Source organism: Pteropus alecto, unplaced genomic scaffold (assembly GCF_000325575.1).
Source record: "Pteropus alecto unplaced genomic scaffold, ASM32557v1 scaffold20, whole genome shotgun sequence".
Taxonomy (NCBI): Eukaryota; Metazoa; Chordata; class Mammalia; order Chiroptera; family Pteropodidae; genus Pteropus; species Pteropus alecto.
In genome coordinates, this window is record NW_006436298.1 from 24,653,192 (window position 1) to 24,672,479 (window position 19,288).

The window sequence follows — 19,288 nt, forward strand, 5'->3', positions numbered from 1 at the left end:
GTGCCCCTTTGGGGTACAGGCAGCCTGGACTTGTACAATCTTAGCTGCACCTTGGAGGCACTGCCATCAGCCACAGTGCAGTCTTTTATTATTCTCTCTCTCCGGTGTCTTCTCACTGCCCCCCGTCTGTGATGGGCAAGACTCTGGCCATGGGCAGACATAGCTGCAGGAACTGGGCATTACACTCAGCAGCCCCAAATGAGTCTGGGCAGGGCTGCCCAGGTGAAGCTCAGTCCCTCCCACCCCAAGAGGTTCCCGGATTCTTGCCATACCCAAGAGCTTCTGCTCAAGCATGAACACTCTACTTAGGTCAAACTGAGACCAGACTCAGTTCTCTAGAGCAGAGAGGGAGCCCCTCCCAAGAGAATCCTTAGGACTCCATGAAGACAAGTGAGCCAAGCAGAGGAAAAGTAACTGGGGTGAAAATTACATAATGTTGGGAGCAAGTTATATATTTAAAAGCGGAGGAAGAAATATATCTTCTCTGAGAAAAACATAAATATAACAGAAAGAGCTACTAATTCATCTACGCAAAGCTGCTGTGATGTAGGAAAGAGTCAAAGAGGCAAGTTAAAATGTTTCCCAGCTGAGTTATTGATAATCTCCAAGCCTCAGCTTTCACCTAAATCGAGAAAAATTTCACTTATGCCACAGGGTAGTTGTGAGGATGAAATGTTGTTTATGAAAGTGATATGCTATCTATAAGCACTAATAGGAATAAGATAGTATAATAATAAATTTCTTACATTGGTCCTGTACTAGAAGCTCCCCTCAAATAATCTACCATCTGATTTAGTTTCTAAGGCTTCCATAACACAGTACCACACAATGGGTGACTTAAAACAACATAAATGTGTTGTATCACAACTCTGGAGGTTCTAAGTCCAAAATCAAGGTGTCAGCAAAGTTGGTTCCTTCTGAGGGATCTGGGAGAGAGTCTGTTCCACGCCTCTATCCTACCTTCTGGTGACAGCTGGCCCTCCTTGGCTTGTAGATGCATCACTCCAATCGCTTTATGCTCACGTGGTATTCTCCCTGTGTGTCCCTGTCTTCACATGGCCAGTTCTTATAAGGACACTAGCCATATTGGTTTAGGGGCCCACCTGACTCCTGTATAACCTCATCTTAACTACATACATCTGCAACAACCTTATTTCCAAATTATGTCACATTCTGAGGCACTAGAGGTTAGGACTGCAATATATCTTTTTGGGGGGTGACCCGGTTCAGCCCATAACACCATTGAATTATTACTAATAACTATTCTAAGAACACATATCTATAAAACTTGTAGACATTGCAAAGCATTTCAGGTACATTATTTAAATTGATTCCCTCAGCCAGTGGGGTAGGGCAGGCAAGTGTCATTATCTCCATGGGACAACAAAGAGTTCTCTTCTGGACAACCTAAAAGAAGTTAAAGGTAATAAATGGCAGAGACAGAACTTGAACCCAGGTTTTCTAACTCCAAGTATAATGTTCTTTCCCCTAGACTCACATAAATAATACACACACTCCAAAAGTACCAGGCAATATGGGAAAATGTCTCAAGAGCACAACAAAATGCAATAGGAACACCAACGGTCATCAAAACAATTTACTGCTGCATTTATGTATGTTCTGCCTATGAGCGTAACCAGACATCCACCGAGCCCTCATTCACACGGGGACTCTGGAACACTTGCCAACCTGTCTGCCTCCACAGGGAAGGCAATCGCAACCAGTACATTTTTAATTCTGTAATTGTATTTAAAAGTTTACTGAACATGAGGAGTTGGCTTCATATAACTTTTCTCTATAAAAGATCCACAAGTCGTCTTTTTCTCCAGTCTCCTTCTGGCCATGTTACTCTTTGGAGTCCTCTCCTTTCTGGGCCCTTCTATGCAGACCCCAGTTCTGGCCTAACCCTACTGGCCTCGGTCTGCTGCTTCTGGATGCATCCACTGAAACTCAAATTGCTCCCCTCACCTCCCTAGACCATTGAGCCCAACACAAAATTCTGCAATGCAGGCTTCTTTAGCTGCTTGTATGTTACCAAAATCCATCTGCCAAGCTGGTTATAAACAAGCAATGGAGAAACTTTAAATACATATATTTTCAATTTCATCATTCTACACACAATTTTTGTGAGGCATCAAAATGTTCTGTAAAATTTCACTATATTTATATTTATTTTGCTGGACACCATATTCAGAAAATAAACGGTCATATATTAGATCTTAACAAAAATGAAAATTTTCATCAGTTACGCCTTTTCATGTTCTAGAAAAGGGTTTAAATTATCAAATTTCTGTTTCTTGAGTATTACAGGTTGCCAAAGTGGTTTGCAGAATTTCCCAAGTAAATTTAGTTCTCTATTCGCAAGAACAGAACAGGCAGAGAAGTGAGAGGTTCTGTGTACCAATGCATCTGCCAGCGACAGCACAGCTGGTGTAAGTCACACCGAACTGTAGAGAAATAGAACTCAGAGTTTGTGGGAAATCTGTTCAGATTCAGTTGTCTGCTACATCATCAATGATTTATGTAAAACCCAAACATCTCTCTGAAAGAGCCCCCTAGGAATTCTTCTTCCCGGGGTTAGTAACTCCATCTGGACTAGTCTGGAATATTCAGTTATTTCTCTCACAGTTTAATTTACATATAAGTCCCACTGATATAATATACTAATAAAACTGATTTATTTTTTCATTTGTTGTAAACATCAGGGTGGCCACATTTTGCTACTAGTTAAAGGCCTCAGTTTTTAATTTTTTGGATGATCTGATTTGACAATGATATTTCCCTTAAAAAACAGAATTGTTTAAATGTGTATTCTTCCAGTTGTTGATTTCAAAAGGACAGCTGGAAAACAATATTCTCTTTTTTATAGTTAATGGAATAGATAAAAAGATAAACTCTGTTTATCTTGCATTAATCATGTAAATAGAACTAAACAGCATCTTTAGTGCTTCATTAAGCATCATTAATAAAATACTCCAATTAATAATAAATCTTAGGTGTGAAAAGAAATTTCAAAAAGGAACACCCTCCACTTAAAAATAACTGTTAAAAATGAACTTTGAAAACTAAAGGAAAAGAAATAACTACAGTCCAGAATTTATGTGTGTCACTTAATGTCCCCATGGTTGTAGGCAAATACATCACATAGCACCAGGTGCTGACCTCCATAAAGGGTTCCTTCAAACAGCAGCAACACTGAGGCCAGCCATGACAGGCCGGACCACAGACTAACATCTCAGTGGAGTGGCTGCTGTGTTCTACTGACCCTTCTGCTGGCTTAGGTCAGCTTCCTCATCTTTCTGAATAGTCTTGGCACCAGCCAATGGCATGAGTGCTCATGGGCCCCAAGTCACCTTGAACTGCAGTGCAGCTGTATAGCATTGGTTTCACCACCCCTTACCATATGCTGCTTGTATGTTACTTACAACCATATATGAAGTAGGGCCCGTTAGGCCTGATTAAAGATAAATTCACTGAAACATTTGGTTGGTAAGTGGAAGAACCTGTATTCTACCTTCAGTCTATCTTGCCTTCCAACTTACCAAGCTGCTTCTGAATATCTATACAACTGAGAGCTCATATTCCATATTGCATACTTCAGCACTTTATTATATATCCTGCCTTATTCACTGACTCACGTGGCTGGTCTTAAATCAGTGCTGTTCAGTCTTTAGAATACATTAAAATCACATAAGTACTTCCTTAAAATACATATTCTTGCTCTCCCCTCCACACCCTAAATCAAGATTATGATTTAGTAGATCTATAGTGGAGCCAAGAAATCTGCATTTTAACAACTTCCTTAATTTTTCCACCCCCATGATATTAATTCAAGTTTATTTATGAGAAACACTGAATTAGACTAACTTCCTTGAGGGATGAAACTACTGCATATTGTGCATAGACTAGAGCAGACATTTAGTAAATTCTTACTGATGTATTTCTATTTCAACTGACATTTTTATTGGTAAGTTATTAGATACAGATACAGTGATTTTGACCACACATAAAAACATTCCAACCAAAATATCTTTAATATAAGGATATTGATTAGTTAACATAAAATAAAATCTAGACTTTGGTTAATTTAGAGGCTTCACATCATCAAGAACCCAAGTGTTTTCTATCCTTCCCCACTGCCATCTTCTTTTCCTGCATGACCACAAGATGACATCAGCAGTTCCAGGCATCAAATACAGACAGGACAACATCCAGCAGAGAAGAGAACTTTGTCTTGTATGTCTCTTCTTGAAGACAAAGAAACCTTACCCATAGTCGAATTCCCTTGAGGCTCACTGGCCATAATTACTTCACATGCTCCTACTTAAACCAACTGCATCTCAATCCAGAAAAAGGGGACCACAATGATTAGCTTGCTCCCTAAAGGACATGGGTGGAGGTACAGGAAGATGAACTAAATCAGGCAGAAGGGAAGAATGGCTATTGGGAAGGTAACCTATAGTATCTACCACCCTGAGAACTCCTAAGAGAAAATCTTAATTTTGAGAGGAATGCAGCATAATTTAAAAGTGTCTATATAGGACTGAAGACTGGAGATTAAATACCCTTTTGCTGGCAAATCCAGGCTGCAGATTATATAGAGGCCAGAAAGTAGCACTAACTCAAGGCAAATAATGAGCAAATCTGTAGTCCATCACTAGGCTATGTGTCACCATCAGCAGCACCCAACTTCCTCCTCCCTCCTGCCTGTGACTCATACATCCGATCTAGGGTAGCACTGTTAGCACGCTGGGGTTTTTAGAGGAATGGATTTTACATAGATGAGGTTCCATTTGGTAATTTTCCAGAAGAACATTTTAAGCCAAACGAGTGGAAGATAGGATGTTTAATGAAACCCCTTAGCAAAGACTCTTTTCTCAGATGTGGGGGTGGTAGGAAAGAGGAATCTCACCCAGGCAGAGGGTATTTCGTGCTGCTTGATAGAGGAAACTATAAACCCTGAGGCTCTAACAACCTGTAGCTTTATGGAATTGTTTTTCCCTCCAATTTTCTAACAACCAAGCCTGAGGGAAAAGAGTCCAGCTAGAGAAATCAGTCAGTCAACAAATACTTATTTACCACCTACTATTTTGTTAGGTACTCTTCTCAATGTTGGGGTCAATGTGGAGAATGAGTTAGATAAAGCAGCTTCCCACTGGGAACTTTCATTCTAGTGGTGGAAGAACACAATAAACACAAACAAGTAAATAAGATAATTTTTGGTAATGACATGTGTGCTATGGAGAAGATGGTATGAAGCATTATGGTAGAAAGTGACTTAGGAGAAAGCTTGTCTGACAATGGGATGTTAGAGTTGAGACCTAAACAATGAGCAGGAGGCAGCCATGAAGCAATTGCAGGGAAGAACATTCCAAGCAGAAGAAACAGTGAGTGCTAAGGTTCTGAATTAGGAACTACCTTTGTGTGTTTAAGGAACAGAAAGAGGGCCTGCGTGGTTGAATGAGAGTGAATGGAGGGAAGTCTAGAAGGAGATGAGGTTGTAAAGGAAAGCAAAGATTTTATTCTCAATGAATAAATCATTAGAGAGTGTTAAGTAGGCAAGTGCTATCACTTGCACTTTAAAATGACCCTCTATCTGCTAATCCAGTGTGGAAGATGCACTCTTTGTTAGGAGGCAAAAGGAAAGGAGACAATGGTGGCCAGGACCAAGACAAGGAAGAAAGAACTAAAGACAGAGTAGATATGGAGCCTGGGATACTTCTATCTGTCATTATGCTGCCACTCTATTATTACCTCCTAGCATGATAGGAATGTATAGGAGTTAAAATTAACATTTGATTTTGAGTCAGATGTGAGTTTAAAATTCTGAACTTGATATCTACAAGTTGTATGACTGTTCCTTTTTCTGTCTGGTAAATTTCCTCCATCTGGTCTCCCAAATCACTAGTTCACTCTTCAGCTAATTCCTCTGCCATAATTATCCCATCTTTTATTTTTCTTTATTTCAACTATTTTTTTATGTTTATTATTTCTAATGGTTTACTTTTTGTTTTCTAGTTTGTTTTCATTTTATCTTCCCTTCTCTCTTAATGTTTTTTCACCTTTTTAACAATTTCTTAATGCCTATATTTTAGTATTTCTCTTCTGCAGGAATCTGTAATCCAGTAGATTATTTCTTTGTTGGCTAGTTTTTGTTTTGTTTTTATGCCTATAGCACCTGGTCTTCCTAGGTGGTTTCCCACCCAAGTACTAACCAGGCTTAGCTGTTTAGCTTCTGAGATCAAACGTCAGGCTTGTTCAGGGTGGCACGGCTGTAGACTATGGACCGTGTCTCCAAAGGGGTGCGAACCCAGGACCTTCTGCATGTAAAGCAGATGTGCTAACCGCTACACTATGGAACCACATTCATGTTGGCTAGTTTTTGAAAAGATTGTGCTCCTCAAATGCCTTTTCATTTTGGCTGGTTCGTTTTCCCCCTGGGGATTACAGCCAGACCTTGGTCTCCAATGGAGCATTATCAGAGGCAAGTGAGCTCAGGAGGGAGGGTGTGGATGAGCCCCCAAGCACATTAAAACCATAGTCAATCACTCTTCATTCTACAAAATAACTTATCCTGTCGAAACTCTACTTTTTACTCCTCAGGAAGAAATAACCTTAGGAAAGCAGTTGCTTTCAAACCCTTGGCGCAAAGGAAAGTAGATGGGTGCAGAAGCAACTGCCCAAGGTCATTTGTTCCCCAGGCTTTTTATTATTGTTATTTCAGCTTCCTATAAACACAGGTCTCCATCTCACCTGATCTTACTCTTCAGGACACAGACCAGAGTCTGACATTTCATAAAAGTAGAACAGTTTGTCCCAAGGAAATAGTAGGAAGAAGCAAAAGCAGAACTACAATGGTCCCTCTTCCCCATTTTATCCTCCCTCAACCACATGCTTGTCCCAGGCCAAACTGGTCATCTGACTGAGGTCGGGGTGCCCAGGAAATGAGCTCTGAGATGGAGATTGGTGAACAGAAGGCTTATTATTGAGTGCTCTGGGATCAACACCTGTGGAAAGGAAAGAAAGGCAACAAATGGGAAAAAAGAAAAGTATTATTATGCAATACCACAAAGACTACAGCCCCCCCCCCCGCCGCCCCAGGGAGCTCTGAGTTGAGATGGTCCTTCAAAGTCGTTCTGAGATAAAGCAAGCATGCCAGGCCTTTGTATACCCACACATTGACCAACCACCGAATTTGATCTGCCCCAGGAAGTGGGCATAACCTTTGGCAAAGAGTCTCCTCTTCACCAAAACCTGTTCCAGAGAAGGCTCACAGCTGAGGTCTGTGCTGGCAGTACTCCCAGGAGCTGGAAAATAAGTTCTTCCTTCCTGAAAGGGAGCTGGCACATCACAGCACCCACCACATGTTGCGAGCAAGAAAAGCGGCTACCAACGTAACACTTTTGAACGCATTTGTGTCTTTCCACAGTGCCAGGTTTATTGAGTGGAACCTTCCAGATAAACCAATCAGGTACCCACACAGGTTAACATACAACACACAAAGAAGGGAATACAGACTCTTATGTAACAGGGCAAAGGGATGAAAGTCCTTAGCATTTCCAAAGCGAGCTCTGTTTACTGGCAGTGTGGAGAGCTGCATGTTGGTCCCAAGCCAACAGCTATGACGAGTCAGAAGGTCAGAGTCTTTGGCTCTAGCGCATCCATCCGTGATGCTATCGGGTCAGGCTTGAGCATCATCTGTCTAAAGTGTTCAGCTTATATGGACCTTACAAGGTGGGATGCTCATGCTTATCAGCTCCTGCAAAGGGAGGGCTGATGTTTCTGTGCTTTTAGGCCTTCCGGTCACACCCTAAGGGTGTTCCCATTATGTGCAAGTTGACATTACTGTCACGAGTCCCTTGAATCTGCTTAGTAAAGTCAAAAAAGCCCTCATTTCTGTATGCTGTCTACATTATACCGCCATACACATTCTTCAGTGTAAAATAGTCCCCACTGCCCAAGGGGTTTTCCACGGTTTTCTCATTTTCTCTCTCTAGGTCTTCTGAGGTTTCAAGAGGGAGGAAAAATTGGAAGCCAGTAGTCATGTTAGTTCAGCATTTTGGTCAGAACCACAGTGAGCCCAGGAACTTTACCTCTTGAAGAAGAGTGTAACCCATTTCCTTTCTTTCTGTGCTCTGTTTCCCATGAGCTGTCATGTCTCTCTGGGGCAGATTTACTTGAGCGGACTTGTTCACTCTAGACCTCAACTCTTTCACTCACTGAGAGCCTCAGTTTCCCAGGGAAGCTGAAGCTAAATGTTCCTCCAAAGACCAACTAGAGCTGAGCAAGATGTGCACTATGGTTGAAGGAGCCTCACGATGGACGACAGCAATATTTTCTATGGTTCCAAAGTATGTCCTGTTGTTAGGTAGTTAGTCATGAGCGACAGGAGCCAAGGCCCAGCTCTGCAACCATAGAAACTTCCCCTGAAGACTTTCCTTAAGTACCTCCCAGAAATACTTCCCTTTTAGGGTGATAAATTACCCCAAATCTTAGAACACAAAGGCCATTAAAACCGCTGGCCTAAACCAGCTACGAACAGATGCAGAGAAAGTACTGCCCATAACTTCAGCCTCATTATACCATCATAATATCATGACTATGCCTAGAAGTTCATGAATAACAGACTAAATTCTGGGTAAGTACACGTGGAGTAGGCATAAAGTTATATAGCAGCCAACTGTCAGTCTAGATGACCCCACGTATGGATCATCTAGGACCTCCCATCCCAGCCCAAATATAAACACACCTTCCCATTTCTGCATTGTACAGCATTCGTGACTGGAAACCCACCCCTCCCTTTGGGGCATACTATCTTATCTCTTCACCTCCTACATTCCACAGGGCTACGGCCTTCTCTAGCATGGCCTGCCTCCTTCTAAAATATATTTTCAATAAATCTTACTTTTTCTAAATCTCACCAACCTATAATCTTTGCTGCGTCAAAGGAACACGCATCGTCCACTAACCACTCTACTCCACCTCTTCCTCCTCCTCCCCACACCACTGGGGTGATGCCGGATTTCACCTCGCCCCAGCAGTGACACTGTGAGACCCACAGAACCACCCTCCATCATTTCTCAGGCCCCAGACCCTCACCTCGGAACAACTTTAGATTTGCTTTCTAGCAAGATTATACTGAAGACTGCAGGAGGAGGGGGTGCGTGAAAAGGTACAACTGGAGACAGAAGCCAGTTACATGACTGTGATGGTGTGGTAGTTTTTTAAAGGTCCACAAATTCGTTGATACTTCATTTTTCAAGAGGTCAAGGCTAATTTTACCACCTCCTCATCAAAGAGTGTTGATGGAACTTAGTGACCTGCTTTTAAGAAAGTGATGGTGTATGACTTCAGAGACCAGGTCACAAAAGCAAGCAAAGAAAACTAAATAAAGAAAAAGGCACAACAAAAGTAGCTGTCCTTCAAAAAGTTTATCTGTGAAGCAAAGGAGTGGTATGCTAATGCCAATAGGGAAATTTTTACCTATTTCTTTGTCTTAACACTAAAGAGCCACAGCCTTTGTCTTTTCCTCTTCTAATTTATTTTGTTTACTTTTCACTGAACTTCTAACTGTTGTTAATCTTTGCCTTTGAGCCATCATTTTCTTTTTTCAGCTATAAGAAAACAGCCCTCTTCTCGATACTGAATTAACAAATATTAAATTTATATGGATCCAACTTGGCCTGTTAGAATAATAGGCAAAATATAGAACAACTCCGGCTTGGGAAACATAAAAAAATGCATGATACAAGATCAAGACGTAAGTCATATCTGTTTGTTAAATGGAACATAAACCAAGATTCTAACCATACAGCTGCTAAAGTCCCACCAGATTTCTCATAGGGGAGAAAATACAAGAGTAGAAATGAGGATGCAAGCTCTGGCACTGGCTCCTCCAGGGTCACTCTTGTAACACCCCTGGTGTTGTTTCCTTTTCCTGACCAGGGGTCATTCTTTCCTTCCTGGCATTCCAAACACCCAGAGAAATCAGCTAGAAGACAGACTGAGCAGCCAGGAGCGCACCATAGCATTCCTCCTGGAACAAGCCTTCCGCATCAAGGAGGACATCTCTGCTTGTCTTCAGGGGACCCATGGCTTTCGAAAAGAGGAGTCACTTGCCAGGAGGCTGCTGGAAAACCATATCCAGACCATCACCAGCATCGTCAAAAAACTCAGCCAAAACATTGAGGTAGTTCTTTACTTCCTATATGGAGGCATCATTGCTTGACAAAGATTATTAACCATCAATGTCATTTTTCAACTGTAGAAATGAGTTGCTATTGCTGTTTAAATGATTACCATTTTGTTGCCTCTGAGGAAAACAATTAAGTATTCCAACTGCACATTTATGCCAAAAAGTAGATAGAAATTATATTAAAAAAATACTTGTTGATTATCTATGTGACAGCAAAGGCAATTATTTAACATTATGTCAAATATTGTGCTAAGGTGCTTATCTTAGTCTAAATCGCTAAGATTCTATCTATGTAACCATTTCAAATAGAGGTTTGCATAATGCCGTGCCAATGCGGGGTCATAGGACCATTATAGTCTCTCTGTGCTCCATCTCCCACTGCTCTCTCCTTCACTCTGGCCATACTGCCTCCCAGCTCTTCCTCGAACATATCAAACACTCTAGCTTTAGGGCCTTTACACCTGCTATTCACTCTGGCTAGATCATTTTCCCTTAGATATTCCTATGAAATGTTCTTCATTCCCTCCAAGGTATCATCTTATCAGAGAATAGTCCCTTGGCATGCTATAAAATAGCACCCCTCCCCATCTCAACTGTCACAATCTCCTTTAAATCCTACATTATTTTTATCCATAGCACTTACCACAAAAAAGTCTAAATTTATTGTTTGTTTTCCTCTTATAAAATATAATCTCCATGACAGCAGGGATTTGGTTTTGTTCACTGCTAAATCCTACACCAGGCGATGAGAATGCCTGCTAGGTAGTCAGCACTCTGTAAATATTTTCTGAATAGATGAATGAATGAATGAGCGAGTGATGTTTAAGGTATCAAAGGGAAAACAGAGTCTCTGATCAATAAAGAAAATGCTTGGGTTAAACCAAGATAAACAGGTTTTTACTACATATCTTTCAGACCTGTTTTTAAAGTGTTAAGGGGCACGATGAACTTGGGGTAGCAACTTTCAGGCAAGCATTCCAGAATACACTTTAGGAAGCTAGCCGAAAATGTGTGGAATTATCATGAGAATTAATGACAATGCTCTCATTTTCTACTATTGGAGACAATAGTGGACTAGACAAAAACAAACAAAAGACAACCTGAGATTGACCTATCAATGACCTCATGACTGTGTATTTAAGGCTAAGGATATTTATTAATTTATTTTCTATTTGGAGGGCCTGGCAGACCCTAGAATGCATCTGAGGGAATGTGGAAATTTAAAAAATCTTAGCGAATTTTTAAAAGGCACTTTATTGGCATTTAGCACATACTGAATTGACCCCTCTGCCTAAAACTCAAGGCTACTCTCAAAATGGTTAAAGGTATTTCCAGGCATAATAAAGTGTCATGAAAGTAACAAAAGATAAGAGGCTCAGTGCCTCTGAGATGATGAGAAAGTCAAGTAAGTGTAGCACTATCACTAAAATAAGATCCTAACTTAGGAAGCAAAACTTCTTGGGAATTGAAGAGAACCACATTCTCAGAACTATCTTCTAGAATGTTCTAGATATTTATTTGGGTAGTTGTTTTGTGATTGATTATATTTGTCAAAATTCATCCAGATACAAACTTTGATTTGTACATTTTAAAACAAATTACTTATACCTCAATAAAATATTCTTAGCATTAAGAGAAGAAAAGTTCCCCAAAACTGTAAAATCTCAAAATCTATGCGATCCTGTTAAGGGTTTGACATATACAGGGAAAATAAAGAGGACTGGTCTGATTGTAGAGAAAACTGAATTAGAAAATAATTTAAAGGTTATAGATAATGTAGTTAAAACATTATGAAGATAAACAGTTAGGCTACCTTTAGTAAATAACTAAGACTATAAAGCAATAAGCATTTTACAGAGAAATGGATGCTATTCAAGTATTTTGAAAGAATTTAAACTCCTTAACCAGAACAGCCTATTTGCAAATTTGTTAGCAAGATAGATCCAAGTATGAGTTGAAGCCTGACTTAAGTCATTAAAAGGAATGAAAAATTTTTTTTCTTAATCGACCTTAATTGCTGTAGCTAAATTGCTTGTTCCTTTTTAAAATCAAATTATTCCTTTCTTTAAGCAGCCAGCTAATTATGGTTTAAATTTTATTTTTAACTCAAAAAAAAAAAAGAGAATTTTATGTATAACATTGATTTACTGTGTTTTTCCCAACTTATATAAGTAATACTTGTTCATTGTATTAATTTTGAAAGCTTAGGGAAAAAATTTAAAACCCAGGAAGAAAAGTTCTCACAATTCCACCACCAAATGGCAATCTCTACACTCAGACGCACCTCCCTCTAGTGCATCCGGACATCCCATTTAGGAGGCTAAGACTACATTTATAGGCACAATCTTTAATATAAATTATATCATAAAGTCTTCTATATGTCATTAAAAGATCTTTGCATGGTACTATACCAAGATTGCTTAATTATTCTTCTAATATTGAAATATCTTCGTGCATAAATATATGTCTGCATTTGAATTATTTCCATACTATATATTCTTAGAAGTAGAACTACCAGGGTATAAACACTGTAAAAACTTTTGATGCATGCTGCTAAATTGGTTTCCAGAAAGTATATAGCTATTCACACTTGAATTAGCATTATATGAAAGTGCTTTCTTCACTGTTCTAATTCCAGCATCAAGATTTATTCTTTTAATCTTTGCTAATTTGATGGGAATAGAAATGAGATCTTTCTTTTTAACTTCTTAAAAGTAACTATAGTGATTTGCATTTTCTCTGTCCATAATCTGATAATGTCTTTATTCAATTTATTTGGTGGGGGCAGAGGGGTTGGTTAGTGCTTTTTAATTCTTATCGATTTGATGAGTTTTATTATTAATTTAAGAATAATAACCAGTAGTACGTTGGTAAATGTTTAACAATCAGTAATAAATTTTTTTCTGGGTGATAAAAGTCCGATTTGCAGTGTTTGCCTATTTATATGGAGCAACTCTCACTGTAATTGATTTCAAACACCAGTATGATGTTACTGAACATAAAGACAGGAGGAGGCATGCACATTCGGCTCTCACGAGCAGGTCCATGTTGATTGTAGCACACCACTGAAACTCTTGGCAATAAGATCTGTTATATTTTTCCATTTTTTTATTTATATCTAAATTACATTTAAAATGTTTTTTACAAGTACTATATAAAGTTAAGCATTCCAATATTTTGCTTTGCGATTTCTCTCATTATTTTCTAAGAAATTTCTTCAAAGATGAAATGACTTCCTCTATTATCTGTTATTTTTATGATTTAACTTTTTATTTATACTCTAGTTTTCCAAAATCTATATTGATGTAGGACATGAAGCCAAGATCTAAATGCATTGTTTTCTGAATAAGTTATCAGAGATCCCAAAACCATTTGTGAAATTGCTCCCCCATTGATTTGTGAATCTCACGTATAGCATATTTCTTTCTTAGATTTACCAAGGTTTTCATTATATTAATTAATCTATTTAGCAATATACATCTGTTTAGCTATACTGATTTACTTATCCTTATTTTATAAAATTTTTTAGTACTTAGTAGGGCAAGTACCCTTTCATCACTGTTCTTTATAAAAACAAAGCATACACAACACCTACTATTATGGTCCTTATGTGTTCCCCACAAATTCATAATGCAATCCTAATGCCCAATGTGATGGTATCAGGAGGTGGGGACTTTGGGCGGTATTTAGGTCATGAAGATGGAGTTCTCATGAATAAAATAGTGTTCTCATAAAAGATATTCCACAGAGCTCCCCAGTCCCTTTCACTATGTAAGGACACAGCAAATAGTTGGCAGTCTGCAACCCAAAAGATGGCCCTCAGCAGAACTGGCCTATGCTGGTACTCTGATCTTGGACCTCCAGCCTCCGGAACTGTGAGAAATAAATTTTTGTTTTTATAAGCTACCCAGTCTGTGATATTTTGTTATAGCCACCTGGACTAAGACCCTACACAAATGGAAAAACTAAAAACAAACAAACAAAAAAACTCTAGCTAGTGTTTTTGACACTTTTATGTCTTCTGTTAAACCTTTCTTTGCTCTTAGGTTGTCTTAATCTGCTGGCTTACAAATGGGCAAGATTCTGTATATGGTCTTTGAAATTCCTATACTTCATTTGCTACAAAAATCTTTCTTTTCCTCAGAAAATTAATAAACATAAGTTTAAACATAGTTCAGGCCTTGGTCAAATATAGCAAATAAAGTCTACGGCCATGTCACCCTGAACAAGCCCGATCCTGGGAGTCTGATCTCGGAAGCTAATCAGGGTTGGGCCTGGTTAGTACTTGGATGGGAGACCACCTAGGAAGACCAGGTGCTGTAGGCATTAAAAATAAAAAACAAGGGATTGTAAACTGACAAGGTCCTTCCAATCTGTGAGGTCAACCAAGTGTTGCCTTGCCTAAAAATATATATATATATGTATATATACATATATATGTGTATACACACACACACACACACACACACACACACACACACACACACATATAGTTTCCCACATCAAAGTGATGAGTTTTCCAAAGTCATTATACTCGCACTTTTTTCTGAGTAAATACAAATTCTTTTTTATATGCCCTCACTTTACGCTGGAATTTATTTGAATGTCAAGTAAGATATAAATTTTTCTATGGACAAGCAGAAGTTTTTCAATTATTAAAGTAATATTTTTATATGAGTGCAAAAAATTAAAAAACTACTGTTCTTGGGACCTGAAATAGAGTCAGCTCTATTTCAGAAGATCTAGATATAATGTGAAGATAGTTGAGCCATAAATCTCTCATATTCTCTAAAAATACTTAGAACAGTAAACCTTTTTTACTCTGTGTGTATGAAACAGTTTGAGTCAGATTTGCTTGTGTTAGTTGTATTAGCTTCATTATGTTCTGATTCAATCTGTGAAAGGCCTTGCCTGATGCCATTTGAAAGATCCTTTTTATCCGAAACTTACCACCAACTCTGAAATAGGTTTTCATGAAAAGCTTTTGTATCAATGATGGCCAAATGACAACCCATTGCCAAACAGTACAAATATATATTTTGTTTGGCCCACAGAGTGCTTATAAAAGATTTTGAATAAGATGTCAGTATTTAAATCTGGATTTCTGGTTTCTAAAGTACTGTTAAACCATTGTTCTTTCCTGGTGACAATCAGTTGGAATTAAGCCATTGCTGCCTTCTTGGGATAAAGCAGGAGTGGCTTCTCTCTGACATAGCACTCTCTCACTCATTTACACTATCAACCTAACTAGGAAATGCATTCGATTTTGTAACCTCTGCTTTAAACAATATTTTCTTATCATGTGTGATGGAAAATTAATGGGAATTTTACTCAAAATTACAGATTTTAGAAGACCAAATAAGAGTTCGAGATCAGGCGGCCACAGGAACTAATTTTGCAGTCCAAGAGCTAAACACCAAACATCTTCACGGAGTTGGAGATCTTCGAGGAAGAGTAGCCAGGTGAGAAGCAGCACATTAACTAACATTTAGCAGTCAGTTCTTGGCCACTCGATTCCCATTCTCAAATAAGTTCCGTATTGTTCTCAAAAATTCCAAACAAGATACTGTCTTTACATTAAGGTAAACCGATGAAGTGGTAATTGAGAAATTATGTCATAGATTTTGAAAACCTTATGCTACCTTTGAGATCCGATTTTTCTATAAAAGTCTCATACAGAATGTCATTTGATCTACAAGTGACAAGAGTCTTCTCTTTACAGACCTCAACTGTGCAAATGCCAGCATTCATACAAAAACACGCCCTCATAACCACATATAAAATCCCCAAGAGTTAAATTCTAATTATTAAACCATTTAAAATACACAAGAATTACATATTAAAGTCTAAGGAAAGGGATTTACTGCCAATGGATAAAATTTTGAATAACGTCTTTTGAGATTTCTAAAATCAAAAGAATTAATGGTATACAGTTCAGTAAAAATCTGTAGGCATTGACAATGGCAGGACCACTCTGGTGGACACATCGAAGATGACTTGTGAATGGCTCACCATAAACACCTCCCTATCTCTACATCTCCTGCCCGGCACCTCTTCTCTCCCTCCTGGAATACCTCTACCTCCATTTTGTTAACCACTCTGAAGTGTTAATGACCAAATATAACACCTACTACATAATATCAAGAAGACATTCAACTCTCTTTACTCTGCTCTGGTTCTTTTGGTTTGTCTTTTCTTTAAAATAAAAAGTTGTATATATTTTAGGTACACAACATGATGCCTTGATATACATATACATCATAAAATGATTACCACAGTCAATATAATTAACATATCTTGTCACAGTTATCTTTTTTGTGTGTAATGAGGGCTCCTGAAATTTACTCTCAGCTTATTTCCATTCTTCAGTCCTGCTAGACCATCAGGTTTATAGTCTTACTCATCCAACATAACTGCAACTTCACATCCTTTGACCAATATCTCCCCATTTCCCTCACCTCTTTACCCTTAACCACTATTCTACTCTCTGCTTCTCTGTATTTGACATTTTTATATTCCACATGTAAGTGACATCATGCAGTTTTTGTCTTTGTGCCTAGCATATTTTACTTATGATAATGTCCATCAGGTTCATGTGGTCTTAAATGGCAATATCTTTTATGAGACTGAAAGTACTCCTCTGTGTGTTTGTGTGTGTACATATACCACAATTTCTTTATCCATTCATCCATCAATGTATATCTAAGTGGTTTCCATAGCTTGGCTATTTGAATATTGCTGCAATGAACATGGGAGTACAGATATTTCTTCCAGGTACTGATTTCATTTCCTTTGGGCATATTTTCAGAAGAGGAGGTTTGCTAGACATTATCTATTATTAGTTTTTTGAAAACCCTCCATGCTGTTTTCTGTAATGGCTGTACCAATTTACATTCCTGCCAATAGTATACAAAGGTTCCCTTTCCTCCACATACGCTCCAACACTTACATTTTATTTCTTGATAATAGCCATCTCAACATATACGAGGTAGTATCTCATCATGGTTTTGATTTGCATTTCCCTGATGATTAGTGACAGTAAGCATCTTTTCATGAACCTGTTGGCCATTTGTATATCATCTTCCAACAAATGTCTGTTCAGGTCCTTTGTCCATTTTTTAATCTTGTGGCCATTTAAAATCACTTCTTTGTTTTCTGTGTTCCCAGGGGACTCACAACTGAACCCCACTAACTCTCAGAGATAGGTGAATTCAGAGCCAGTCTCTCAAATGACAGTTGTAAAAGTTGGAGAGCTAGATGTGTGGTCCAAATCCTTCACTCCTCAGGGAGAAGCTGGGATTTGGGGGTTCCCTCCCAATTATAAGGCACTGCGCCAGGGATGGGGTTTATGACATGAGTGTGTCTCAGCTTTTTCTACCCATTTTGGTAGAGATATTTTCTTATTTGCCTGATGTGTAGGAGTCTCTAGTTTCTTTCTCTCAAGGAAATTTTCTCTCAAGAAATTGACCCGTGCATAGTTGTTTACTTGGAGTACCTGTGGGAGGAATGAAAATCAAGAGCCTCCTATTCATCTATCTTCCTCTCTTGTCTCTTACTTACCTTCCTCTTCAATCTTAAATAGTGGTTTGAAGACAAGGTTTTATTTTTCCTTGAAATGTCTTTCTTTTATAAAAATTTTCTTCAATCTATTTGGTAATCTGAGACAGAATCTGGCTGAAAGCCATGAGATTTAAATTCACTTTTCCTCTTCTATTTCTTTTCTGTATTTTTACCAGGCAATTGACTAATGGACAAACTGAGGTAGATTAATTATTGTTTTAATTATTGACCTTAATTTCAATTTGCATTTTGGCATAAATGAAATTGATTATTTTAACATAATTCTTAGCAATTTATTGCTTCATAAATCAAACTCAATATTTGATAACTACAATGTGCTTCGAATTTTACACTGTATTTTCCACCCCACTACAGTGGCAGTTTAAAAGAAAGTACTTCCAATGAGATGAGGTTCTCAAAATTGTCTGGCCTGCTTCTCGCACCCTCTCCTCTATTCAGTAGATTAGTCTTAACTGCAAAAAAGGAAAAGTTGAGTCTGTAAAGGGCACCCGCAGGGATGGCTCTGGCTTGCAATCTGTAGCAGCAGCCAGAAGAGGCCAACCCTCTAGGCACCTTAGGCTATTTGGGACCCAAAGGCAGATCTGCATATGAAAAAAACAAAAATGACAAATTGTGTAGACATGTGATTAAAAGCAAAAGTCACATCCTTTGAAAAAACAATAATGATATGGATATTGCCAGCTTTCAAAAAGTTAAGAGTGAAGACTTCTGTTTAAAGATAGTAGGACAAAGATAGTTTTCCTCCTCTCACTTGAGACATCTCAGTGCCAGTTTAAAAGAAAAAGAAAAGAAACTCCATCTTTAATATGATATGGAAGCTGCCATAATTGTCAAACCCAAGCAGAGTGGGTCTGTGATGTTTGGGGTGATAGAGTCCTCCTTAGACCTTAAACGTAATGATTTCCTCCAAATCAAGAGTCATCATCCTGAAAGGCATAGGCCAAATAATTTCAATAGAGCACTATTACCTAGGGGCTTGGGTAGGTCATAGGAGAGATAGAAAATGTCCCTGTAGAGATTCAGATTAGTGATACAGAACAGCTGGGTAGGTGTAGCTGAAGATGCAATCATGATAGTTATCATCTAGGACCTTTCTCTTTGCCAATTCATACCTGAGAGAAACTGGCTGAAGTACAGCACAACGAGGAAGGAGAGGAGATGATAGTGTCACAACAGAAAATCTATGACTTAATGATTTGCTCTGAGATGTACAATCTGGTTTTTGAGAATAAAATGGGGGAGATGTGCACTCCCCACCCCCAGGCCTAAGAAAATAACAGATTTCTACTCAGACAAACCTGAGTAGAGGATATAATCTACTCTCCACCAAACACCCACTCAATGATCTTCTGCAGGTAGCCAGAATCATTAAAAAAAGTAAGAGTAGTAGTTCGGAAGAATCTAGCTTGTGCATAAAAATCATCACCACCACCATCCATAGATAGATTAGATAAATTAGATAGATTAGAGATTAGATAGATTAGATAGGCTAGATAGAGATAGACATAAAAA

The 19,288-nt window shown here is 38.5% G+C and overlaps 1 protein-coding gene and 1 pseudogene across 1 annotated transcript in view; both read left to right on the forward strand.

The window, feature by feature from the left end:
• FAM81B (family with sequence similarity 81 member B) overlaps positions 1-19,288 on the forward strand; it is a 65,418-nt gene that overhangs the window by 25,206 nt on the left and 20,924 nt on the right. The window contains 2 exon segments of the mRNA XM_015590342.1: positions 9,946-10,189; positions 15,539-15,657. Coding sequence (XP_015445828.1) covers positions 9,946-10,189; positions 15,539-15,657 — 363 coding nt within the window.
• LOC112480731 lies at positions 14,399-14,521 on the forward strand (annotated as a pseudogene).